Here is a 27,213-nt window from a genome sequence, read left to right as displayed (position 1 = left end):
AGAGAGGGGGAGAGAGACAGAGAGAGGGGGGGGAGAGAGAGAGAGAGAGAGGGGGGAGAGAGAGAGGGAGAGAGAGAGAGAGAGAGGGGGGGAGAGAGAGGGGGAGAGGGGGAGAGGGGGGAGAGAGAGAGGGGGGAGAGAGGGGGGGAGGGGGAGAGAGAAGGGGAGAGAGAGAGAGAGAGGGGGGGGGGAGAGAAAGAGAGGGGGGGAGAGAGAGAGAGAGGGGGGGAGAGAGAGAGGGGGAGAGGGGGAAGAAAGAGAGGGGGAGAAGGAGAGGGGGAGAAGGACATCTCATTTATAAATTCACATTATATAGTGTCTTGAAACAGCTGGCTTTAAAGCTCTCCGGTACTTTTTTTTTTCAAAGACATTTTAAAATATATGAAGGACCTTTTTTTAGGACCTTTAGAATAATCAAGCATTTTTTTTTTAATAAGCTTTAATTAAGAAGCTTTTTGAAACCTTTTCAAATGCTATATTTGATATTAAAGTGTGTTTTACTTGGCGAGCAGCTCGATGAGGTCCTGCCTGCTCATGCCGTCGGGGATGAGTCGGGGGATGGCGGCCACGCAGGTCCTGAAGAGGTCGATCTTGGGCTTCCTCTCCCCCCTGAGGCACAGACATGAGGATGAACACCTGGACAGGTACCTCACACTGGATATATGTTTATACATCTATGTTAAAAAGGGACGTACGTGATCATGTCCTCCGGCTCCTTGTTGGACATCTGCACGTTGGTCATGCTCATGGAGCGGCCCACCTCTTTGTCCAGGTGTCTCAGGATGCTATCCAGAGCCTTCCTCACCTGAGGGTAGTACAGAGACATGCCTGCACACACAGAGGAGTGTGAGTCAACACAGAGGGCTTGTGTTTGAGGTGCAACACGAGGAAACGGCTCATGATGCACGTTTGAAAATATAAGCGACGTGCAGAAGGTGTGTGTTATTGACAGTAATGGTTTCTGTGGTATCTGTGGGAGACGAGCTGAGAGGAGTTCAGGGTTACGTACCGATGCCCTTGGCCTCCTCGTCGGTGAGCGTGGTGTTCAGGAAGATCTTCTTCACCCGCAGCGTGTTTCCTGACGGCATGGTGATGCCCGTTGTCGGCATCGGAGGCTCTCCGTCTTTCTGCTGCAGAGAGTCAGCGACCACCAGGAAGGCCCTCAGCCCGATGTTCATCCTCTGGAGGGGGAGAGGAGACCACAACACTATTAAACGCTGTTAGAGAAACCTCCCTGGTCCCGGCTTGAGATTGAATCTCAGGATCCATGTATCTGTGATCCTCTCAAGAATGGAAGGAGTCATCACATACAGAGCATCAACTAGTTCCTGAACAGTGTCCTTCACATGCTGATATCCAAGAGAGGGAGTTACTCAGTCACAAGATGGAGGAATAGAAAGGAGTACATCCTGTCATGTACAACATTCTGACTTTTTATCCAAATCCAGACTTTTTCCTAAAAATCTCAAAATCCTGACTTTTTCTAAAAATGATGGCTTTTTCTCAAATTTCTCTAAAAATTCTGACTTTTTCTCAAATTTCTCTAAAAATGCTGACTTTTTTTCAAAATTCTGACTTTTACCCAAAATTCTGTATTTTTCCCAAAACCCAATAAAATCTGATTTTCTCAAAATCTCAAAATTCTGACCTTTTCAAAAAAATATGGCTTTTTCAAAAAAAATATAAAAAATATTACTTTCTAAAAAATATAAAAAAATATCACTTTCTAAAAGATATGACTTTTTCTGAATACTTAAAATGTTAATAATCCCTGGTTCCTGGCTTGATCTTGAACCTCAGGATCCATGTATCTGTGATCCTCTCCAGAATGGAAGGAGTCATCACATACAGAGCATCAACTAGTTCCTGAACAGTGTCCTTCACATGCTGATATCCAAGAGAGGGAGTTACTCAGTCACAAGATGGAGGAATACCGGTTCTTCTATGTAATCATACATCCTGTCATTTACAAAATACTTTTTCTTTTTTATTGTCAAAATAAATAAAAAAAATCAGACTTTTTCCTCAAAATGATGTATTTTTCTCAAAATCCTGACTTTTTCTCAACATCTCAAAATTCTGATAAACATTCATCTGTTTGAAATTTATTTATCTATATATCATTCCATGTACTTGTGTATAGACTCTTCTTGCACATCTCAAAACATTCTCTTGGCCTATTTTATCATTTGTATCAGTTCTATGTCCTATATACACATTCACGTTGCTCTGTTGGAGGAGCCTGGGACTTCAGTTTTTCATTGCCATATCTGCACTGTAGCTGCTGAGCTCACGGTGATAGAGACTTGGACCAGGGGTTAGAGAGGGACCAACATGTGAACTCTGAGGTCCCCTCCTCACCTCGGGGTTGATGGTGAAGGTTTTGTGGGATTTGCCCACACACAGCAGGTCGTAGATGATCTCCTTCATGGCAAAGTCCAGCCTCTCCTGCAACACACACACACACACACACACACACACACACACACACACACACACACACACACACACACACACACACACACACACACACACACACACACACACACACACACACACACACACACACACACACACACACACACACACACACACACACACACACACACACACACACACACACACACACACACACACACACACACACACACACACACACACACACACACACACACACACACACGTTAGGGCTAAAGACAGCAGTATAGACAGTTTAATCCTCGTTGTTATGATCAATATGAGATTATCCACTGGTTTGCAGGGGTGTCAAACTCAAGGCCCGGGGGCCAAATCCGGCCCACGACTTCCTTTGATGTGGCCCGCAAGAGCTTGCAAAGAATATAATACGTTTATCATACGGTTACATGCTGCTTTACAGTATATCTATATATGTTAATTTAATTAATTTCTTATTTTATAGTTATTTCTTATTTTTATCTTTGATTTATCCTTAATTGTATTAATCTGTGTGAATCTTTGCTGTTTTTCAATCTCACCCTGTTGCTGTTAAACTGCTGAATTTCCCCACGGGGATTAATAAAGCTCCATCTCATCTTATTTTACAGAAGCACGTTGCCCATAAACTACATGTCCCACAATGCATCTCATTTTGGGACATTCGCACTGAAGACAATTGCAATTATTTGCCCTAGACTTCTGCTTTCAGACGTAGTTCATTATGAAGTTATTACCCAATCTGATAAAAATCCAATGCAGAGGCAATAATATAATATAATGCATTATTTCATATATATTATATATTTATATATGTATATGTATAAAGTTACAACCGGCCCTTTGAGTGTAACCATAATGCTGATGTGGCCCGTGATGACATTTAGTTTGACCCCCCTGCCTTAAGGGACTGATTATTTTCAAATCAAATTAAACATAGCACTGCATTTAAATCCCTGCTAAATATCAGTCATCCAAATCACAATGTGTTTTTGTCTCTGGGGAAATCACGTTTATCATTCATAAAAATAATAATGTTTTTTTAGATAAATTACATTTGTATGAACAAAAAAAGTAAAAGTAAGAATGTGAAATAAAAAGATAAAATCAATTAAATTCCAAGAAATCGCTCCTTGCTGTTATTGGTCACGGCAAGATTTCCTGACTGTTTAAAGTGAATCTGACAGAGAAATATAAATATATAAATATATATATATAAACACAAACGGTGTGCAGTGTTCACCTGAGCGATGAACTGGATGATCTTGACGAAGATGTTGAGCGGAGTGTCTCTGGGAACGACGCTGCGAGAGCCTTTGGGGAACAGAGCCGAGACGATGCTGAGCAGACGACTGGAGAGGAGAGGGAGGGTTAGGATGAATTACACCACAGACAGATCAGGGACTACGCGAGGAGAGGCGTCCCACATTTACTGCAATTTTGTAGAAATGTCTCTTTTTAATGAATTATATTTAGACAATTATTTTGCTATTTATTGTTTTTTTCTAAAAAGTCAGAATTTTGAGATTTTATTAAAAAATCAGAATTTTGAAATTTTATGAAAAAGTCAGAATTTTTCAATTTTGAGATTATATGAAAATAGTCAGAATATTGAGGTTTTATGAAAAAGGTCAGAATTCTGAACATTTTCGAAAGAATTTAGAGATTTTATGAAAAAAATCAGAATTTAGAAATTTTATGAAAAAAAATCAGAATTTAGAAATTTTATGAAAAAATTCAGAATTTAGATTTTTTTTTTTTTTTTTAAGTCAGAATTCAGAATCTGAACCGTTTGATTTTCAGTAAAAAAGGGTCTGAATTGTGTTGAAATCAAAAAGTGTGTGTTTACCTCTGTGTGACGGTGTTGCTCTCACACTTGATCCTGATGATGTAGACCCACAGCAGTCGGTACAGGGACTCCAGAGCCACGCGCGACATTTTGGGGTCTTTGTTCTGCGGGGGCAACAGAGACACTAATTATACATAATAAATATAATTATTTATAAATGTCTCTACCCAACTGCTGTTATCTTGAAAAGAATCTCATATCAAAACAAAACACTGGGATCCTGTCAGCCTCTCACTGAAGAGTTTCAGTCACATCTAAACAAAAAGCCTCCACTGGACTCCTTTGTTTACTTCCCCAACATAGTGACATCACTATGGAACACTCACGCTCCTATTGTCGGCCAGCTAACCAATCAGAGCAGCTCTGGTTTCAGACAGAGGGTGAAAAGAGGAGCTGCAGCACAGGCAGTATGAGAACAATAAAGAGCTTTTTGAACATTCAGACCCCATTTACACGGGAACGTTAACTTTACACACGTATGCGTTTTCTAAAACGTCTTCCGTTCACACGCATTCGATTCAGTAACGTGTCCGTTCACACGAGACCGCTGGAAACGCTGTAGTACATATGCCGGGCCTGTAAGTGGCGCTTCTGCCGCCACAAAATACACAGGTGGGGGGAGGCGGGGCTATTTCATCATTATCAGAAAATAATCGTATAGAGGCGTACACACGGAGCCGTTTGACCCCCAGAGCGCTCCGTTTGCAGATCTATCCACCTTGGGACCCGTTATCGTTTGCGGGGTCCGTTTCTATCGTTTTGTTACGGCCTCGTGTGAACGGGGTCTAAAGCATGGAGACATGTCACAGGAGAGACACTACATACTGATATACACCTGAACATCAGCAGGAGAGGACTCTTTAAAGTAGAGACACTACATACTGATATACACCTGAACATCAGCAGGAGAGGACTCTTTAAAGTAGAGACACTACATACTGATATACACCTGAACATCAGCAGGAGAGGACTCTTTAAAGTAGAGACACTACATACTGATATACACCTGAACATCAGCAAGAGAGGACTCTTTAAAGTAGAGACACTACATACTGATATACACCTGATCATCAGCAGGAGAGAACTCTTTAAAGTAGAGACACTACATACTGATATACACTTGAACATCAGCAGGAGAGGACTCTTTAAAGTAGAGACACTACATACTGATATACACCTGAACACCAGCAGGAGAGAACTCTTTAAAGTAGAGACACTACATGCTGATATACACTTGAACATCAGCAGGAGAGGACTCTTTAAAGTAGAGACACTACATACTGATATACACCTGAACATCAGCAGGAGAGGACTCTTTAAAGTAGAGACACTACATACTGATATACACTTGAACATCAGCAGGAGAGGACTCTTTAAAGTAGAGACACTACATACTGATATACACCTGAACATCAGCAGGAGAGGACTCTTTAAAGTAGAAACACTACATACTGATATACACCTGAACATCAGCAGGAGAGGACTCTTTAAAGTAGAGACACTACATACTGATATACACCTGAACATCAGCAGGAGAGGACTCTTTAAAGTAGAGACACTACATACTGATATACACCTGAACATCAGCAGGAGAGGACTCTTTAAAGTAGAGACACTACATACTGATATACACCTGAACATCAGCAGGAGAGGACTCTTTAAAGTAGAGACACTACATACTGATATACACCTGGACATCAGCAGGAGAGGACTCTTTAAAGTAGAGACACTACATACTGATATACACCTGAACATTAGCAGGAGAGGACTCTTTAAAGTAGAGACACTACATACTGATATACACCTGAACATCAGCAGGAGAGGACTCTTTAAAGTAGAGACACTACATACTGATATACACTTGAACATCAGCAGGAGAGGACTCTTTAAAGTAGAGACACTACATACTGATATACACCTGAACACCAGCAGGAGAGAACTCTTTAAAGTAGAGACACTACATGCTGATATACACTTGAACATCAGCAGGAGAGGACTCTTTAAAGTAGAGACACTACATACTGATATACACCTGAACATCAGCAGGAGAGGACTCTTTAAAGTAGAGACACTACATACTGATATACACCTGAACATCAGCAGGAGAGGACTCTTTAAAGTAGAGACACTACATACTGATATACACCTGAACATCAGCAGGAGAGGACTCTTTAAAGTAGAGACACTACATACTGATATACACCTGAACATCAGCAGGAGAGGACTCTTTAAAGTAGAGACACTACATACTGATATACACTTGAACATCAGCAGGAGAGGACTCTTTAAAGTAGAGACACTACATACTGATATACACCTGAACACCAGCAGGAGAGAACTCTTTAAAGTAGAGACACTACATGCTGATATACACTTGAACATCAGCAGGAGAGGACTCTTTAAAGTAGAGACACTACATACTGATATACACCTGAACATCAGCAGGAGAGGACTCTTTAAAGTAGAGACACTACATACTGATATACACTTGAACATCAGCAGGAGAGGACTCTTTAAAGTAGAGACACTACATACTGATATACACCTGATCATCAGCAGGAGAGAACTCTTTAAAGTAGAGACACTACATACTGATATACACTTGAACATCAGCAGGAGAGGACTCTTTAAAGTAGAGACACTACATACTGATATACACCTGAACACCAGCAGGAGAGAACTCTTTAAAGTAGAGACACTACATGCTGATATACACTTGAACATCAGCAGGAGAGGACTCTTTAAAGTAGAGACACTACATACTGATATACACCTGAACATCAGCAGGAGAGGACTCTTTAAAGTAGAGACACTACATACTGATATACACCTGAACATCAGCAGGAGAGGACTCTTTAAAGTAGAGACACTACATACTGATATACACTTGAACATCAGCAGGAGAGGACTCTTTAAAGTAGAGACACTACATACTGATATACACCTGATCATCAGCAGGAGAGGACTCTTTAATGTTCAAAAATAAGGTTTAATAAAGTGTTAATGAGGTTTTATGAACATGAAATGCCAGAAAGAAAAAGAAAAGGGTTGTGCGTTGAACTTAAGTTGGATTAAAGGTGAAACTGGGTATACTTGATTCTTTATAAAGAGTCAAACCAGGACAGGAGTTGACGGGAAGAAAGCACAACCAGCTATAATCTGTTTATCATGAACCACCCAGCGACCTGTCAGCTTCCTCTGCACACACACACTCACTACCCATGATGCACCAGGGACCCAGCGCTGCGTTCAGGTGCAGCGCGGCACTCACCTGCAGCGTCTCGATCTGCTTTCGGATGCTGTTGTTAGACGGCATCTGCAGCGAGGCGCCGTGAGAGGAGACAGAGTGGAGGTGGGGGGTGGGGGGGAGGGACACATGCACGTTAAAGAAAAACTAAACAAACATGTCAGTGAGAAACAGAAATACACAACGGACTGCTGATGAGGAGTTAGAGGCATGAGAGGAGGTCCTGATCAGAGACTTTGAGATTTATTCATATTATAAATTATTATTAAAAAAAATGTAATACCTCTGGATTGCATTTAGAAAAAAAATGTACGGGCATTTTCTTTATTTTTATAAAACGACTAGTCCTCGTTCTTAACTTAAATAAAAAAATATCTAAAAAAAGTTGGAACATTTGAGATTTTCTGAAAAAAGTCAGAATTTTTACATTTTCAGAAAAAAAGTCAGAATTTGGAAATTTGTAGAAAAAATAGATTAATTTGAGATTTTCAGAAAAAAGTCGGAATTTGGACATTTACTGAATTATTTTAGAATTTCCATGCACAAAAAGATTCTGAGGTTTTCAGAAAAAAGTCAAAACGTTTAGATTTTAGAATAACAAACCGTCTGTAATCTTTGTTCTTAATTTTTTTTTAAATCAATATTTAGCAGCATTTATTTTACATATAACAAACATTGGGCTTCTTGGAATTAAAATGGCACAATTTAGTCGTATTGTGATCCTTCTTTTGTGGGAATGACATGAATAAATGCTCTTATTATGCACCATACATGACACTGATATGACCGCGGTCACATAACTGAGGTAAAAAACTGATATTAAGAGTCTTAGAGTTCTCTGACGGTGGCACTCGCAATGAAGCTAGGTTATAAAATGCATTGATCAGGCATCCCCATCATGCCGTTAATAAAACAGTCCATTTGTATTTCAACATAATTCAACATATAGTGAGAGAAATCTGAACTTAAAAAAGTGAAACGAAGCAGAAAGAAGGTGTGCTGTGGTTTAAATGAGACACAGAGAGAGGAGAAGACGTACGGGACATTTAGAGAGGGAATGGAAAAAGGTGGAACATAAATTAAAAAGAAAGAAAGATGTTTCAGGTGCAGAGCGGACAGTGGAGGAATCATCGATCATCAGATCCACGAGAAACTCAAACACCGATTCCTTTATTTAACCCTGTGGAGCCACACAATAGTTGAAGCCATGTTTTAATAAAGAGGCCTCCACAGGGTTAAACTCACTGGTTGGAAAGGAAGCCCTGAATTACTGAAATCATCACTACGCTCAAAAATCATCAGCATCACCATCTCATTTCACCATTTCCATTTTAAGATCAAACCCATGATTACGATGTGAAGGAGAACCAATCACTGAGGAGACAGACAGCCATTTCAATTAATACAAAAAAACACCATAACAAAATCTGAAATCTATCCACCACGAGATCACACAACCTGCAGGAGGGAAATCACTGAGGAGGAGGAGGGTTAGGAATGATTTCTGTGTAATCAGATTACAAGGAGCCATTAACAGACTGGAGATCAAACAGCACTTGAGATAATACTAATGGTTTATAGAGTGGAGCAGGGATGTGGTATTTCTGTGTTGGTCCCTGAAGGCAGCATCCCCCTGGTCCAATGGGATCTCTCCATGTGATTTTGGATTATTGTCAGAAAATAATCTCTGTCAAAAAAACGTTTAGTTCAGCAGGATAATCTCCACATATGAACACCTCTTTAGATTTCTGAAGTAAGAAGCTAACGCTAGGCTATAAAGGAACTACAGCACGGTCACATGACTTCACGTCACCTCCGCTAAACTAAAAGTGGCTAACGTTGGGCTATAAAGGAACTACAGCACGGTCACATGACTTCACGTCACCACCGCTAAGCTAAAGGTGGCTAATGTTGGGCTATAAAGGAACTACAGCACGGTCACATGACTTCACGTCACCACCGCTAAGCTAAAGGAGGCTAATGTTGGGCTATAAAGGAACTACAGCACGGTCACATGACTTCACGTCACCACCGCTAAGCTAAAGGAGGCTAATGTTGGGCTATAAAGGAACTACAGCACGGTCACATGACTTCACGTCACCACCGCTAAGCTAAAGGCGACTAATGTTGGGCTATAAAGGAACTACAGCACGGTCACATGACTTCACATCACCACCGCTAAGCTAAAGGAGGCTAATGTTGGGCTATAAAGGAACTACAGCACGGTCACATGACTTCACGTCACCACCTCTAAGCTAAAGGTGGCTAATGTTGGGCTATAAAGGAACTACAGCACGGTCACATGACTTCACGTCACCACCGCTAAGCTAAAGGAGGCTAATGTTGGGCTATAAAGGAACTACAGCACGGTCACATGACTTCACGCTAAGCTAATGTTGGGCGTGATGGCGTTTAGTCGTCTCATTTAGACACTTGTTTTTAATCCACCAGTGTGGTATACTATTTACTGACTTATTTTATGACGTAGAATTAAAATCTCTTCAGCTCGTGTTAACCACAGACCTTATTTCAGGATAACAACCAAAAACACATTCAGAAAACCATTGACCTCCAGGGTTTAAGGACTCAATTTCAGTTTCTTCCCACTTATTATATTTTTGTATACATTAAATCAAGTGCTGTTCATATTGGGGGGAGGGGGTACATTATGATCTTTCGACAGAACCACAGAGCACACCCTGCAGTCAGAGCACCATCACACCAAAAACAGAACATGTATTTTGAAGTTTCATCAAGAAGCTCGAGATTCCTTCGATTTGTACGCTGACTTTAGCATTGCAGAGAATAAAGTAATTGTCATAGTGCAGTATTTCAGTGATCAGGGGGGGTTGGGGTACCTTGAGGTGCGACAGGCAGTTCTGCAGGAAGATGTGCCAGTTGTTGAGGAAGAACTGTTTCTGACTGACACACAGGAGGCAGGTCACCAGCGGGTACAGAGCCTGCAGAAACACAGAGGAACATACAGCCATAAACACTCTGAGGAATCTAAAACCTGCACACCTCATAACGCTCCCGTCAACATGTGTTCAAAGAGGACAAGTGTCACGTTCTTCCTCGAAGGTCAGGAAACGTCCATTTCCTTTTTTGCCACTGTCTATATTAATTTACCACATTGGAAAACACTAGAAACACAAACCCTAAAACACAACAATGCTAAAAAAAAATGATACATAGACATCAACTAGCATGGCATCAGGTCAATTAAAGCACAACACATAATGGTAATGAGTATAATAACATACACAAATATACATGGAACTCATACATACCCTACACTTTGTATTTTCTTTTAAATATCAAAAAAGAATAACGGTAGATTTACGAGATAAAAAAACAGGATACCGTCTGATACAAAAATTGTAAATAAATAAATCTGGAAAAACAATCCACTAATAAAAATGGGTCAGTTCTCTGAGATGCACAAGAAAAAGATCAGAAAATAAAGAATAAAGAGATTAATGATGATTTAACACGAATAAAAGGATATTCTCTGATACAAATACATGAAGTGATAGATTTGTGGGAATCAAAAATAAAACATGTGAGAAAAAATACCAATTTCCAAGATGTCCGTGGTTTGATTAAGAGAAAAAGCTCATTTAAATACTAATGGTTATGGCAATGATGGTATTAAAGCTTAACACAGTGTAACGGCCCGTCCACGCTACAGATAAAAAAAAAGCTTGCCGGTGGGCGTGTCTGAAGCTCGACCAACAACCAATCACATGAATCTCCCGCCCCTGACACACAAGCAGCGTTTTGATTGGCTAGAGCTTGTACTGGCATATGATTTGATTGGCTGACGCCTCCATCGAAGCTTCAGAAGTTGAACAAAGTGAATGGGGTGACGCGTTGGAAAGCGTTTTTGAAGCTGTGGAAGCTGAAGTGTGGACGGGCTGTAATCCTACATGTAGCTGCTGCATCCTGAGAATGTCATGTAAATGTTTGAGTGATAAACAGAAGGGGGTTTTACGACACCACAGGAAGAGAGGATGAGTGGAAGGAAGTTACGATGAAGGCTATCTGTGTCTGCCATTCTTCTGGCTGTGAGTTTCAGCAAACAGTGTTCTGCCATGAGGCGAACTATCTGGCCTCACATGATGAGGAATGAAATGTCAATAACCTTTGATGTCTTCCTATGAGGAGGGTCTGCTTCACACAGAACAGGGCACTCTCTTTGAGGAGGGTCTGCTTCACACAGAACAGGGCACTCTCTCTGAGGAGGGTCTGCTTCACACAGAACAGGGGACTCTCTCTGAGGAGGGTCTGCTTCACACAGAACAGGGGACTCTCTCTGAGGAGGGTCTGCTTCACACAGAACAGGGGACTCTCTTTGAGGAGGGTCTGCTTCACACAGAACAGGGCACTCTCTTTGAGGAGGGTCTGCTTCACACAGAACAGGGCCCTCTCTTTGAGGAGGGTCTGCTTCACATCGAACAGGGCACTCTCTTTGAGGAGGGTCTGCTTCACACAGAACAGGGCACTCTCTTTGAGGAGGGTCTGCTTCACACAGAACAGGGCACTCTCTTTGAGGAGGGTCTGCTTCACACAGAACAGGGCACTCTCTTTGAGGAGGGTCTGCTTCACACAGAACAGGGCACTCTCTTTGAGGAGGGTCTGCTTCACACAGAACAGGGCACTCTCTTTGAGGAGGGTCTGCTTCACACAGGACAGGGCACTCTCTTTGAGGAGGGTCTGCTTCACAAAGGACAGGGCACTCTCTATGAGGAGGGTCTGCTTCACACAGGACAGGGCACTCTCTTTGAGGAGGGTCTGCTTCACACAGGACAGAGCACTCTCTTTGAGGAGGGTCTGCTTCACACAGGACAGAGCACTCTCTTTGAGGAGGGTCTGCTTCACACAGGACAGGGCACTCTCTTTGAGGAGGGTCTGCTTCACACAGAACAGGGCACTCTCTTTGAGGAGGGTCTGCTTCACACAGGACAGGGCACTCTCTGAGGAGGGTCTGCTTCACACAGGACAGGGCACTCTCTTTGAGGAGGGTCTGCTTCACACAGAACAGGGCACTCTCTTTGAGGAGGGTCTGCTTCACATCGAACAGGGCACTCTCTATGAGGAGGGTCTGCTTCACACAGAACAGGGCACTCTCTATGAGGAGGGTCTGCTTCACACAGAACAGGGCACTCTCTTTGAGGAGGGTCTGCTTCACACAGAACAGGGCACTCTCTATGAGGAGGGTCTGCTTCAGACAGAACAGGGCACTCTCTTTGAGGAGGGTCTGCTTCACACAGAACAGGGCACTCTCTTTGAGGAGGGTCTGCTTCACACAGAACAGGGCACTCTCTATGAGGAGGGTCTGCTTCAGACAGAACAGGGCACTCTCTTTGAGGAGGGTCTGCTTCACACAGAACAGAGCACTCTCTTTGAGGAGGGTCTGCTTCACACAGAAAAGGGCACTCTCTTTGAGGAGGGTCTGCTTCACACAGGACAGGGCACTCTCTTTGAGGAGGGTCTGCTTCACACAGAACAGGGCACTCTCTTTGAGGAGGGTCTGCTTCACACAGAAAAGGGCACTCTCTTTGAGGAGGGTCTGCTTCACACAGAAAAGGGCACTCTCTTTGAGGAGGGTCTGCTTCACACAGAACAGGGCACTCTCTTTGAGGAGGGTCTGCTTCACACAGAACAGGGCACTCTCTCTGAGGAGGGTCTGCTTCACACAGAAAAGGGCACTCTCTTTGAGGAGGGTCTGCTTCACACAGAACAGGGCACTCTCTATGAGGAGGGTCTGCTTCACACAGAACAGGGCACTCTCTTTGAGGAGGGTCTGCTTCACACAGAAAAGGGCACTCTCTTTGAGGAGGGTCTGCTTCACACAGAACAGGGCACTCTCTATGAGGAGGGTCTGCTTCACACAGGACAGGGCACTCTCTTTGAGGAGGGTCTGCTTCACACAGAACAGGAGGAGGGTCTGCTTCACACAGAACAGGAGGAGGGTCTGCTTCACACAGAACAGGGCACTCTCTTTGAGGAGGGTCTGCTTCACACAGAAAAGGGCACTCTCTATGAGGAGGGTCTGCTTCACACAGAACAGGAGGAGGGTCTGCTTCACACAGAACAGGGCACTCTCTTTGAGGAGGGTCTGCTTCACACAGAAAAGGGCACTCTCTATGAGGAGGGTCTGCTTCACACAGAACAGGAGGAGGGTCTGCTTCACACAGAACAGGAGGAGGGTCTGCTTCACACAGAACAGGGCACTCTCTTTGAGGAGGGTCTGCTTCACACAGAACAGGGCACTCTCTTTGAGGAGGGTCTGCTTCACACAGAAAGGGCACTCTCTATGAGGAGGGTCTGCTTCACACAGGACAGAGCACTCTCTTTGAGGAGGGTCTGCTTCACACAGAACAGGAGGAGGGTCTGCTTCACACAGAACAGGAGGAGGGTCTGCTTCACACAGAACAGGGCACTCTCTTTGAGGAGGGTCTGCTTCACACAGAACAGGAGGAGGGTCTGCTTCACACAGAACAGGGCACTCTCTTTGAGGAGGGTCTGCTTCACACAGAAAAGGGCACTCTCTATGAGGAGGGTCTGCTTCACACAGAACAGGAGGAGGGTCTGCTTCACACAGAACAGGGCACTCTCTTTGAGGAGGGTCTGCTTCACACAGAAAAGGGCACTCTCTATGAGGAGGGTCTGCTTCACACAGAACAGGAGGAGGGTCTGCTTCACACAGAACAGGAGGAGGGTCTGCTTCACACAGAACAGGGCACTCTCTTTGAGGAGGGTCTGCTTCACACAGAACAGGGCACTCTCTTTGAGGAGGGTCTGCTTCACACAGAAAGGGCACTCTCTATGAGGAGGGTCTGCTTCACACAGGACATGCTGAAAACCCAACCCCAGCAGGGGGGGGGGGATTCCCCCCAGGAGATTTTTAGGAATACTAACATTAACTATACATTCTAGTACACTCTGAGAAGAAAATAAATAAATCTATTACTACCCGACATATTAATAATATTTTATGCCATTGTTTGTTTTTCACTTTGTTCTGACATCTCGCTGAGAGAAGAGTAAAGAGGAGAACTGTTCTTCACTCACATCCGCGACCCACTCGAAACGGGTCCGTGACCCACTCGAAACGGGTCCGTGACCCACTCGAAACGGGTCCGTGACCCACTCGAAACGGGTCCGTGACCCACTTTTGGGTCGCGACCCACCAGTTGAGAACCACTGATCTAATATATCATTCCATTAACTTGCATATAGACTCGTACTGCACTATCCCACTTTTTCTTTCTCACTTTTTTATTTTTTGTATTACTTTTAATATAATATACTTTAATATTGTTTGAATATTGTGTTCTTATCTGTATTATTGTGTTGCATTGTGGGAGAAGTCTGTGACCTAAGATTTCAACGACATAATTACTCTGTAGCTGTTAGTTAGACAATAAAGAACCTTGAAATGTTTTGGCTCTATGAAACCTTCTGTTTTCTTCAAGGTTGTATCTTGTTGGTCAAATGCACTCATAGAGGCGAAGTCCCTCCCCTTCCTGGGGGGCTCCATGGGACCTTATTTCTGAAAAGTATGTATTGAAGTCAATGGAGAAAGATTATCTCTCGATCCTGTTTGAATTGAGCCACGAATTACACATATGATGTTTGTCAATTTAAAAGATAATTTTGTAAGTCAAAAAAATTAAAAACTGTGTAAAAACTTTGAAGTAACACTTTGTGTGAAACGCTCAATGAACTACATCTCCGTCTCGCACCACACACCCAGACGGCCGTCACATTTCACTTCTTTCTTTCAGAACGAGGCGGAAAGTATTAAAAGAGGTGAAAATCACTCCAAGTCTGGGCACGTTGAGAGCTGTACACACACACAAGGGGAGTTAGTGGGTTCCTAAGAGCCAGCATGCGGGACCGGGACTCTGGGATTTGTAGTCTTTAGTTGCGTATTTTTCAAAGTCTTATATTTCAACGGTTTTACGACAAACTGTGACTTTTTTGACATGGAAATTATTTTTTAAGATTGACAAACATCATATGTGTAATTCATGGCACAATTCAAACGGGATCGAAAGATAATCTCTCTCTCTCCATTGACTTCAATGCATACTTTTTCAGAAATAAGGTCCCATGGGGCGGAAGTAGATGGGCGGGACTTCGCCTCTCTATTGTAAGTCGCTTTGCAGCTAAATGCAATGTAATGTAAACGAAGATCTTAAGTTGCTACGACAAACTCTCAAATTCTCTTTGGGATTATATATAAAAGAATATATGTGACCCGCTCTATGGAAATCAGTCGGAAGTCTCAACGGCTCATTTCAAAATAAACGTGGATTTGCGTAAAAAAATTTTTTTCGGAGTTCGGCCGTTTTGTTTGATTTTAAACAAACAAAGTCTTGGCTTTCAGAATATGAAACTTTTATTTACAACATCACACCATAAATACATTCTTTAAGCTTGGAAAGGGAAGATGCCAGGCAAGCTGTTGTTCCACACGCCGCCCCCCCCTCCCTTCGGCTGACATTATGAATGTAAGGCGTATAGTAATCATAAATAACACGGCAGGGTCCGTTACAGTTTGTTTTCATCTGATTTCAAATAAACAAAGTCTTGGCTTTCAGAATATTAAACTTGTTTCGGTAAATTCAGATGATAAATACAACTTTGAAGCTTCGGTATTACAAGCGGAGAACGGAGTAACTTAACGTCACCGCAGGAATAACAACAGCCGGTGTATCTCCTGAGGGTACACACACACACACACACACACACACACACACACACACACACACACACACACACACACACACACACACACACACACACACACACACACACACACACACACACACACACACACACACACACACACACACACACACACACACACACACACACACACACACACACACACACACACACACACACACACACACACACCTCCCAGACCAGTAATCCAAACAAACTATCTTCCCTCCGTAGTATTTTGATCATTTGCTAATAACCAATCAGATCGATGGATTCCAGAGAAGAGGAAACTTTGAAGGCCTTTTTCTCAAAATGATGACTCGGTGACAGTCATTATATAATGTGATATATTTCGCTTAATATTTGGAGAATAAGAACACTCCTGATATCATTAGAAAGCTAGGAATCTCCTCTTTCCAGCAGTGTATACAACTCAAAATGAGTCTTCGGGTCAATGCGACTGATTTGGATAGAGCAGGTCACATATTAGCTCGAAGATTCTCTCTGTGATTAAAGTGAAAAGATGAGAAAACTCCTTCTTTGGTCGAGGAACCGAATGGCTCCACTTCATGTGATTTCCTCCCGTACCCTACATCCCAGAATAACCCACAATGGCCCTAATAAGGCTTTGTGCATCATGAACTAACAATGAGGTTTATTTGTGCAGAAACATTGTGGGTGGTGATGACAGCTGGTCTGAATGAAATACAGGAAGAGAGAAACAGGAAGCAGTGAAGCTGGGGGAGGGCGGGGAGGAAGAGAGGACATAATGAAATGTAAATATTACCAGCGAGTGCTTCTTTCTGGAGCTCAGGTCAAAGGTCGTCTGGTACAACATCTCCACAAAGTTCTTCAGGCACGGCACGTTCACCTCGTTCTTCACCGCCTGCACACACAACATGGAGGGTCAATATCAACATTTGTTTATTTTGTTTATTCCCCACGTGGCAGTTATTCAAAAACATGTTCACTTATTGATTTTATTTTTAATAGCGCATGGTGGAAAGGAGCAGGGAGAAGAACATCTTATTTGACCTGCCCCTTCTTTAAAATAAGTAAAATGAAAGCAACATTCTTTCAGTCACAGTGCTTCGAAACACTGAAACATAAAACCAGACCAACTTCATACGGCCTCATTACGCTTTCTTTATACATGTTCTTAAACACAGAAATGTCCTCAGAGCCCTTTAAATCATTCAGTAAAGAATTCCACTTCTTTACGCCAAGAGACACTCATCTGCTTTAAAGTACAACTGATGATAAACATACAAACAAAAAGAAGATGCATAATGCATATTAGAGTTGTTCTGAACAATACTTCACTTTAAAAAAAATAGGGAATATAGTCTGAGTTAGAAATACCTCATTTTGAGTTATTTAGACACAATTAACAATTACAGTTTCATTTTCTGTTATAGGGACGGGTACCGAGCCCCGGTATGAGACGGAGCAATCTGTCTAAACCTTTATCAAAGCTCTCCACATCCAGACGGAGGAATGCACCGGGTTCCACTGTCTTTCTAGCAGCTCTGTAGCCCCCCCATCCACGAGAGCTCTGCAGCCCCCCCATCCACGAGAGCTCTGTAGCCCCACCATCCACGAGAGCTCTGTAGCCCCCCCATCCACGAGAGCTCTGTAGCCCCACCATCCACGAGAGCTCTGTAGCCCCCGCATCCACGAGAGCTCTGTAGCCCCCCCCATCCACGAGAGCTCTGTAGCCCCCCCATCCACGAGAGCTCTGTAGCCCCACCATCCACGAGAGCTCTGTAGCCCCACCATCCACGAGAGCTCTGTAGCCCCCCCCATCCACGAGAGCTCTGTAGCCCCCCCCATCCACGAGAGCTCTGTAGCCCCCCCCCATCCACGAGAGCTCTGTAGCCCCCCCATCCACGAGAGCTCTGTAGCCCCCCCATCCACGAGAGCTCTGTAGCCCCCCCCATCCACGAGAGCTCTGTAGCCCCCCCCATCCACGAGAGCTCTGTAGCCCCCCCCCATCCACGAGAGCTCTGTAGCCCCCCCCATCCACGAGAGCTCTGTAGCCCCCCCCCATCCACGAGAGCTCTGTAGCCCCACCATCCACGAGAGCTCTGTAGCTCCCCCATCCACGAGAGCTCTGTAGCCCCCCCATCCACGAGAGCTCTGTAGCCCCCCCCATCCACGAGAGCTCTGTAGCCCCCCATCCACGAGAGCTCTGTAGCCCCCCCATCCACGAGAGCTCTGTAGCCCCCCCCCCATCCACGAGAGCTCTGTAGCCCCCCCCATCCACGAGAGCTCTCTAGCCCCCCCCATCCACGAGAGCTCTGTAGCCACCCAATCCACGAGAGCTCTGTAGCCCCCCCCATTCACGAGAGCTCTGTAGCCCCCCCCCCATTCACGAGAGCTCTGTAGCCCCCCCCATCCCCGAGTAAACGTTAACTCAATTATTCAAACATGGGTTAATGATTAGAGGAAACTGAGTTATTTATTCTGTTAAAGTTTCAGCTATTCTGTTCAGAGTTCTGTCATCACATGATTTAATACGGTTTGTTAAAACATTGTTTTATGTATTTAATTGAAATAAAAAGCAATGTTAGTTTCGTTCACAATTAGTTTACCTTTTTTTTTTCTCAAAAAGAACCGATAAGAGTACCGTTAAAAGACCGGACCGATAAGCGGTATCGGTAAAAGTAGTAGTACCGTTAAAACCTTAACGATACCCATCCATACTTGTTCCATAAGAAGAGATCATAAGTGTTATTATGGGAGACTATTCTTGTGGTACTGCTGCCTCATTAGGCCCATACTGAGCAGAACATATTAAGACCCAAACTCATGAACAACAAGTTCCTTACTAACAATAAATCAGCACTAATTAGAGGGTTATTGAGGAGAAACTCTCAACTAATGGCTTATTGCTTGTAGAATATGGTCATGCAGAATAAAGCATTAATAAGTGTTTTATAATGACTAATAAAGAGCCAATAAACTGCTAATAAGCATGTTAATTAACAACTAGTTGATGGTGAATTTGTGTACCTTAAAGGTGGGGTAGGTAAGTTTGAGAAACCGGCTCGAGATACACTTGTTATATTCCATGGAATGCTCTTAACATCCAGATAGCAATGAATATCTGAAGTGCTTTGACAAAAAATACATTAAAAAATGTCATCTGTGGAAGCTGTGGCGCTGTAAAAAGCACGACCAATCATCTGAGCCGGCTAAAGTAACTGGATGGCCTACCTGCCTGTCAGCCTTCCATCTGTGCACAAACTTATCTCGTGCCCTCATTGGTCATGTGCGTGTTCGTGTGTGTTGGAGGAGGGGCTCTGTGAGGAAGGGGCAGATTCTTTCCAGCTGTGTATTTTCAAATTCTAGCCACTCGAGCTGGTTTCTCCAAAATGACCTACCCCACCTTTAATTTGTGTGCCTTCATATAAAGAGTTACCAAAATGTGTTTTGTATATTTTCTGGCAGCGTTCTGTTTTTGGTTCAAAGCCGTCTGTAATTCTGTGAAATCGTTAAATGTTAACAGCCTTGACTCTTGACATCACACAAAGAGCCGGTTCCTCCTGGAGAGAAACAGGAAGCAGATTTCCTCACCGCTGCCACCGGGATGAGGATCTCCACAAAGAGTCCAGCGAGAGCGTGCTTTATGTCCTTATCCTTCACCTCCAGGAAGTACTGCGCACACTCCTAGAAAGACACACACACACACACACGTAGGTGAGAGACACACAGATAACAACACAGAGGAAACACGCAGACACTTTAAGAGACATGGAAACTGCAGGTGTAAGGAGGAGCTGCTTTCAATAACAAATACAGATTTGATTTATTAGTTTATTAATTCAAATGAAATATGTTTGTGCAGCTATTCATTTATTATTTGATTTATTATTTGGTCATTTATTTATTATAATGTCAGCTCAAGTCCCCCGTATGATTCAACATAAATATTAAATAATACAGCAGTGTTTCCAACCCTCAAGCAGCTGCAGCTTTTAAACACTGTGCATGTGATCTTTACACACACACACACACACACACACACACACACACACACACACACACACACACACACACACACACACACACACACACACACACACACACACACACACACACACACACACACACACACACACACACACACACACACACACACACACACACACACACACACACACACACACACACACACACACACACACACACACACACACACACACACACACACACCCTTTGACCATAACTCATGCAGCTTTAGTGTGAACAAAGGTGCAGCAGTAAAATACAGACAACTGTCTGCTGTAATTTAACATCACACACACACACACTCCTCTCACACACACACATCACACATACACTTACTGCAGGTGCACTCAGTTAGTAGGGATATAATTCTACACACACACACAGAGAGAACACACAGGTATACTTCGACACAAACAGACACACATAAATCTGACTCTAGAGCTGCGTTATTAAAGATGATCTCCGAGTGCTTCCGTTATTTTATAGAACAGCTGAAGATAAACAGCAAGAGGGATTCAAATACTACAGACATGTTTCACCAGCAACGTCTGAAAACACACAGATATACATTTACACTGTGTGTGTGTGTGTGTGTGTGTGTGTGTGTGTGTGTGTGTGTGTGTGTGTGAGAGTGTGTGTGTGAGTGTGAGTGTGAGTGTGTGTGAGTGTGTGTGAGTGTGTGTGTGTGTGTGTGTGTGTGTGTGTGTGTGTGTGTGTGTGTGTGTGTGTGTGTGTGTGTGTGTGTGTGTGTGTGTGTGTGTGTGTGTGTGTGTGTGTGTGTGTGTGTGTGTGTGTGTGCGTACCTGCATGAACTGGAAGGAGGCCTCGAACTCCTCCACCGGGTACATCTTGACCCTGAAGAACTTCATGCCCATGATGAGACTGATGATGCTCTGCACCACGTACGGACTCTGCTCCTTCTGACGCAGCTCCTTCAGCTCCGTGATGAACTTCTTCCTCACCGCCTGGAACCTGCACACACACACAGAGATATGTTAACACACACACACACACACACACACACACACAGATATATACTTCTACACACAGATATATACTTCTACACACAGAAAACACACAGATAAATACTTCTAAACAAACTGAAATTACACACATTTATAGATCTGACTCTAGAGCTGCGTTGTTAAAGATTTTCTCTGAGTGTTTCAGTTATATTAAAGTACAGCTGAAGATAAACAGCAAAGGAAAGCAAGTGGGATTCAAACTAACTGACTTTTCTGATAATCCATAAATCATAGCAGTCTCAGTTCATGCAGCAGCGTCTGAACACACAGAGATATAGACCCACACGGAGAGAAAAAGGAAATGAGAAGAAACAGTTGCGAGGCAGACACAGTGTCTTACTTTGACTGAGTGAGGATTCCGATGACCTCGGCATAAAGGTCTGCGATGATGTGAACATTCCCAGTGTTGGGGCCGCAGTACCTGTTAGGACCAGCAGAGAAACATCAGAGCACAGCACACATGATAACAAAGGTGTACCAACAGCAGCTGTGAACATGACAGGATGTGTGATGACCTAGAAGAGCATCAGGACTGTTTGAGGCATATGATAGCTATGTGATTAACATGATGATTCAGCCTCTATGGAGAGAGACATATGACAAGCACGCTCATTTCTGACGTGGAGCTAATCTGAAGTAAACATTGAATACTGCTTTCTATTCCTCCATCTTGTGACTGTGGAACTCCCTCTCTTGGATATCAGCATGTGAAGGACACTGTTCAGGAACTAGTTGATGCTCTGTATGTGATGACTCCTTCCATTCTGGAGAGGATCACAGATACATGGATCCTGAGGTTCAAGATCAAGCCGGGGACCAGGGAGATTTAACATTTTTAAGTATTCAGAAAGTCCGAATTTTCCGATTTTGTGAAAGTAAAAAAAATATTTGAGGAAAAGACACATTTTTGAGATTTTGTGAAAAAGTAAGAATTTTGAGAAAAAGACAGGATTTTGAGATTTTGAGAAAAAGTAAACATTTTGAGATAAGTAAGAATTTTCTGAAAAAGTAAGGATTTTGAGATTTTGATAAAAAGTACGATTTTTGAGATTTTGTGATAAAGTAAAAATGTTGTGAAAAAGTAAGAAATTTTGAGAAAAACACAGAATTTTGAGATTTTGATAAAAAGCAAGAATTTTGAGATTTGAGAACATTTCAGAATTTTGATGAAAAGTAAGAATTTTGAGATTTTGAGAACATTTCAGAATTTTGATGAAAAGTAAGAATTTTGAGATTTTCAGAAAAAGTAAACATTTTGAGATTTTGTGATAAAGTAAAAATGTTGTGAAAAAGTAAGAATTTTGAGTAAACGTCAGAATGTTTAGGAAAAATCATAATTTTCTGAAAAAAGCCAGCTCTGTCTGTACTGCAACTTCCATTGTTGAGGATCATAAATACATGGATCCTGAGATTGAAGCTGAAGCCGGGGAGCAGAGACATTTCTCTAACAATAAATAAAGCATTTAAATAGAGAACTGTCTGCAGCAGGTATGATATGATATGACATTGTAATTCAGAGTTAGCTCTATAGCTTCCTCTTTCTTCATGACAGTCTCTCCGTGCTGCAACAACACAACCGCTAATCTTTATGCTAACTAACGCACAATGACGTCACTAATTGGCAAATGAATGCACGACGTCATGTATTGACCTTTAGCCACTTTGAGGCTGAAAGCGGCTGTTGGACAGAGTTTCTGCACAGCACTGCATTTCCTTTGGAAAAGTTAGACTATTGAGTCTTTTATTTCCACTGCAGGAGAAAGAGACTGCAGAGGACTGACACTGCCAACAGGGACAGAGAACATGATGAATGGGTGACTGACACAGAAATCATTTGAGTGTTGAGGAAAGTTTCAGTGACACCAAAAACACAGAGCCAGTCCACGTTGGTGTTGAGGAAAGTGACACAAAAAAGTCCAACAGGAAAAAAAAAAAGTGAGTTAATTAGTGTGTTTTTGTATCCGTGTGTTTCTGCTCACTCACCCCTCTTTGTGTTTAAAGTGCTTGAACGCCAGGTGGAGGACTTCATGTACGAGAACATCTGGCACTGGGTGGAGAGGAATCTGTGAACATGGAGGAGATATTAGAGCCACTGACACACACACACACACACACACACACACACACACACACACACACACACACACACACACACACACACACACACACACACACACACACACACACACACACACACACACACACACACACACACACACACACACACACACACACACACACACACACACACACACACACACACACACACACACACACACACACACACACACATTCTCTGAGTCAATCACATATTTAAAGAGTCCTCTCCTGCTGATGTTCAGGTGTATATCAGTATGTAGTGTCTCTACTTTAAAGAGTCCTCTCCTGCTGATGTTCAGGTATATACCAGTATGTAGTGTCTCTACTTTAAAGAGTCCTCTCCTGCTGATGTTCAGGTGTATATCAGTATGTAGTGTCTCTACTTTAAAGAGTCCTCTCCTGCTGATGTTCAGGTGTATATCAGTGTGTAGTGTTTCTACTTTAAAGAGTCCTCTCCTGCTGATGTTCAGGTGTATATCAGTGTGTAGTGTCTCTACTTTAAAGAGTTCTCTCCTGCTGATGTTCAGGTGTATATCAGTATGTAGTGTCTCTACTTTAAAGAGTCCTCTCCTGCTGATGTTCAGGTGTATATCAGTATGTAGTGTTTCTACTTTAAAGAGTCCTCTCCTGCTGATGTTCAGGTGTATATCAGTATGTAGTCTCTACTTTAAAGAGTCCTCTCCTGCTGATGTTCAGGTGTATATCAGTATGTAGTGTCTCTACTTTAAAGAGTCCTCTCCTGCTGATGTTCAGGTGTATATCAGTAGGTAGTGTCTCTACTTTAAAGAGTCCTCTCCTGCTGATGTTCAGGTGTATATCAGTATGTAGTCTCTACTTTAAAGAGTCCTCTCCTGCTGATGTTCAGGTGTATATCAGTATGTAGTCTCTACTTTAAAGAGTCCTCTCCTGCTGATGTTCAGGTGTATATCAGTATGTAGTGTCTCTACTTTAAAGAGTCCTCTCCTGCTGATGTTCAGGTGTATATCAGTATGTAGTGTCTCTACTTTAAAGAGTCCTCTCCTGCTGATGTTCAGGTGTATATCAGTATGTAGTCTCTACTTTAAAGAGTCCTCTCCTGCTGATGTTCAGGTGTAAGTCTACTGACTGTTTAACACATGTCACTGTTTACATAACAATCAATGCATTGTTAACTATCTGCTTCTATTGATCCTCAGAGTAGTCGCCGCTGATAACCTCACACAGACCCTCTTTCACGCTACATGATATTCAGGTCGTCTCCTTTCATCTTACAGACATCCAATCTTTTTATGAGTTTGACCGTTACTGTAGGAGCTTTGTATTGCCGACGGTTAACCTACATCAAGTACCATAAAGTCAAAGTGAAAGTACGAAGGTGAGTAACGACGCTGATTAACTGAGAGCTCGTTATGACTTTCATTTCATATCAACACTAAGAGACAAATGTGATATCTGTTAACAGGAGAGAGGAAAGATAATACATGAGCGCAATAACACAAAGAAGTGTCTAAATGCATAAAATAATGAAGACATGTTCAAGCTAATAACATCCAATAATATGTCACAGAAAGAGAAAAATAAATAAAAACAATGAGACTAATAATGTGTTTGTTTGTTGATATTTATTTTATGTTATTAATTTGAAATGTATTATATATTTTTGTATTCTTTGATGTACTTTATATATTAGATTATTTCCCCTTAGGTCTTTTAGTCCTCCATACATTTGTGTAGTTCAGATCAATATGAGGTCAAACAGCTGACCGTTAAAGCCTATCCACAAGCTCTCTCCTCTCTCCTCTCTCCTCTCTCCTCTCTCCTGCACATCAACACACTCCATTTTCACATCACGTCTCTTCACACTGGCGTATCCCCCCTGATCACATGACACGTCCTCTGCTCTCATTGGTTGTATGTGACCTGCTCCATCGAAATCAGTCGCATTGACCCGAAGACACATTTTGAGTTGTATACACTGTTGGAAAGAGGAGATTCCTAGCTTTCTAATGATATCAGGATTGTTGGTGTTTTCCAAATATCAGGAAAGTATGTCACATTATGGAATGACTGGCACCGAGTCGACATGTTCAGAAAAAGGTCTGATCGATTATTAGCGGAGCAAATTATCTAAATTCTACGGAGGCAAGATATTTTCGTTTGGATTACTGGTCTGGGGGAAGCTTGCTTGCTTGAGTGAGTGAGTGAGTGAGTGAGTGAGTGAGTGAGTGAGTGAGTGAGTGAGTGAGTGAGTGAGTGAGTGAGTGAGTGAGTGAGTGAGTGAGTGAGTGAGTGAGTGAGTGAGTGAGTGAGTGAGTGAGTGAGTGAGTGAGTGAGTGAGTGAGTGAGTGAGTGAGTGAGTGAGTGAGTGTGTGTGTGTGTGTGTGTGTGTGTGTGTGTGTGTGTGTGTGTGTGTGTGTGTCTGCAGTGACGTTGAGTTACTCCGTTCTCCGCTTGTAATTATGCCGAAGCTTCAAACCTGTATTGATCATCTGAATTTACCGAAACAAGTTTAATATTCTGAAAGCCAAGACTTTGTTTATTTGAAATCAGATGAAAACAAACTGTAACGGACCCTGCCGTGTTATTTATGATTACTATACGCTTACATTCATAATGTCAGCGGAGGGAGGGGGGGCGGCGTGTGGAACAGCAGAGTGGGAGTGAGAGCCGTCATCTTCCCTTCACAAGCTTCAAACATATATTGATGGTGTGATGTTGGAAATAAAAGCTTCATATTCTGAAAGCCATGACTTTGTTTGTTTAAAATCAAACAAAACACCCGAACCCCGAAAACTATTTTTTTACGCAAATCCACGTTTATTTTTGAAATGAGCCGTTGAGACTTCCGACTGATTTCCATAGAGCGGGTCACATGCTGTGTTGTTTGTGTTTCTTGTGCGGTGCCTTTGAGCCTTGAAAGAGGCCCAAACAGCAGACAGAGTAAATACATGTAGACATGCAGAGGGAGCTCACCTGCTTCAGAACTTCGACAGACACTAAACAAAAAATGAAATCTATGGCTAAATCCCTCCGCTCCAGCAGGAAGTCTTTGTCCCGATGCAGCTCGTCTCTGCAGGGGGGAGGGAGGAGTTAGAGACATCATACATCTGGAGGGGGTGGGGGGGGGGGGGGGGGGAGAGTATGCATCATGGTGTCTCACCCCTTGGACTTGGTGCTGGACCTGGGTCTGTACTCGTAGGACTCGTCCTCCGTGCCGCTCTGCCTCCTGTACCAGTCGAACAGAGTCCTGAGCAGAGAGGGCAGGCAGTGCTCTGCTATGGAGCTCATAGAGCTGATTAACTGCAAACAACAACAAAAACAACAACACGTTAGACATCAAACCAAACACTGACGGACCATTTTTATTGTTCAAAACCAATACCCGTCCAATAAGCTAATCAAATATTAAAAGACTTGGGGATTCTACAAAAGCCTTCATAGGTTAGCCATTTTTTTTTTCTTGTGATCATTTTATAAATCTCTGAAACGTGCATTTTTGCTTTATTGGGGGGGTCTGGGGGGGTCCGAAAACCAGTCAGTATCTGGTGTGAGGGTTAGGGTTAGGGTTAGGGTAATGTTGTGAATCGAGTGGCCCATGGTGGTGGTGGGGTTATGGTATGGGCAGGCGTATGTTATGGACGATGAACACAGGCCACTCGATTCACAACATTACCCTAACACCAGATACTGACTGGTTTTCGGACCCCCCCCCCAGACCCCCCCAATAAAACAAAAATACATGTTTCAGGGTGGCCAATTTGATTGTCTAATCAGCATCTTGATATGCCACACCTGTGAGGTGGGAT

The 27,213-nt window shown here is 42.9% G+C and overlaps 1 protein-coding gene across 11 annotated transcripts in view; it reads right to left on the bottom strand.

Annotated features, from left to right (window-relative positions):
* Positions 1-27,213, bottom strand: part of fryl (furry homolog, like) — a 141,809-nt gene that overhangs the window by 65,670 nt on the left and 48,926 nt on the right. For 8 of the 11 annotated variants that reach the window (XM_079673730.1, XM_079673721.1, XM_079673726.1 and 5 more), the window contains 15 exons: positions 26,568-26,707; positions 26,381-26,477; positions 23,312-23,391; positions 21,669-21,749; positions 21,107-21,275; positions 19,869-19,961; positions 17,077-17,175; positions 10,409-10,510; positions 7,575-7,619; positions 4,304-4,407; positions 3,698-3,806; positions 2,362-2,448; positions 1,010-1,181; positions 696-828; positions 502-609 (listed from right to left, as the gene is read on the bottom strand). In XM_079673730.1, coding sequence (XP_079529856.1) covers positions 502-609; positions 696-828; positions 1,010-1,181; positions 2,362-2,448; positions 3,698-3,806; positions 4,304-4,407; positions 7,575-7,619; positions 10,409-10,510; positions 17,077-17,175; positions 19,869-19,961; positions 21,107-21,275; positions 21,669-21,749; positions 23,312-23,391; positions 26,381-26,477; positions 26,568-26,707 — 1,619 coding nt within the window. The remainder of the gene's footprint in view (positions 1-501; positions 610-695; positions 829-1,009; positions 1,182-2,361; positions 2,449-3,697; positions 3,807-4,303; positions 4,408-7,574; positions 7,620-10,408; positions 10,511-17,076; positions 17,176-19,868; positions 19,962-21,106; positions 21,276-21,668; positions 21,750-23,311; positions 23,392-26,380; positions 26,478-26,567; positions 26,708-27,213) is intronic. The other 3 variants (XM_079673724.1, XM_079673729.1, XM_079673722.1) reach the window with 1 other exon arrangement.

The sequence above is a fragment of the Notothenia rossii genome (assembly GCF_949606895.1).
Source record: "Notothenia rossii genome assembly, chromosome: 1".
NCBI classification, from domain to species: Eukaryota; Metazoa; Chordata; class Actinopteri; order Perciformes; family Nototheniidae; genus Notothenia; species Notothenia rossii.
Note: the sequence above shows the minus strand (reverse complement) of the source record. Positions and strands in the feature narration are given on the sequence as shown.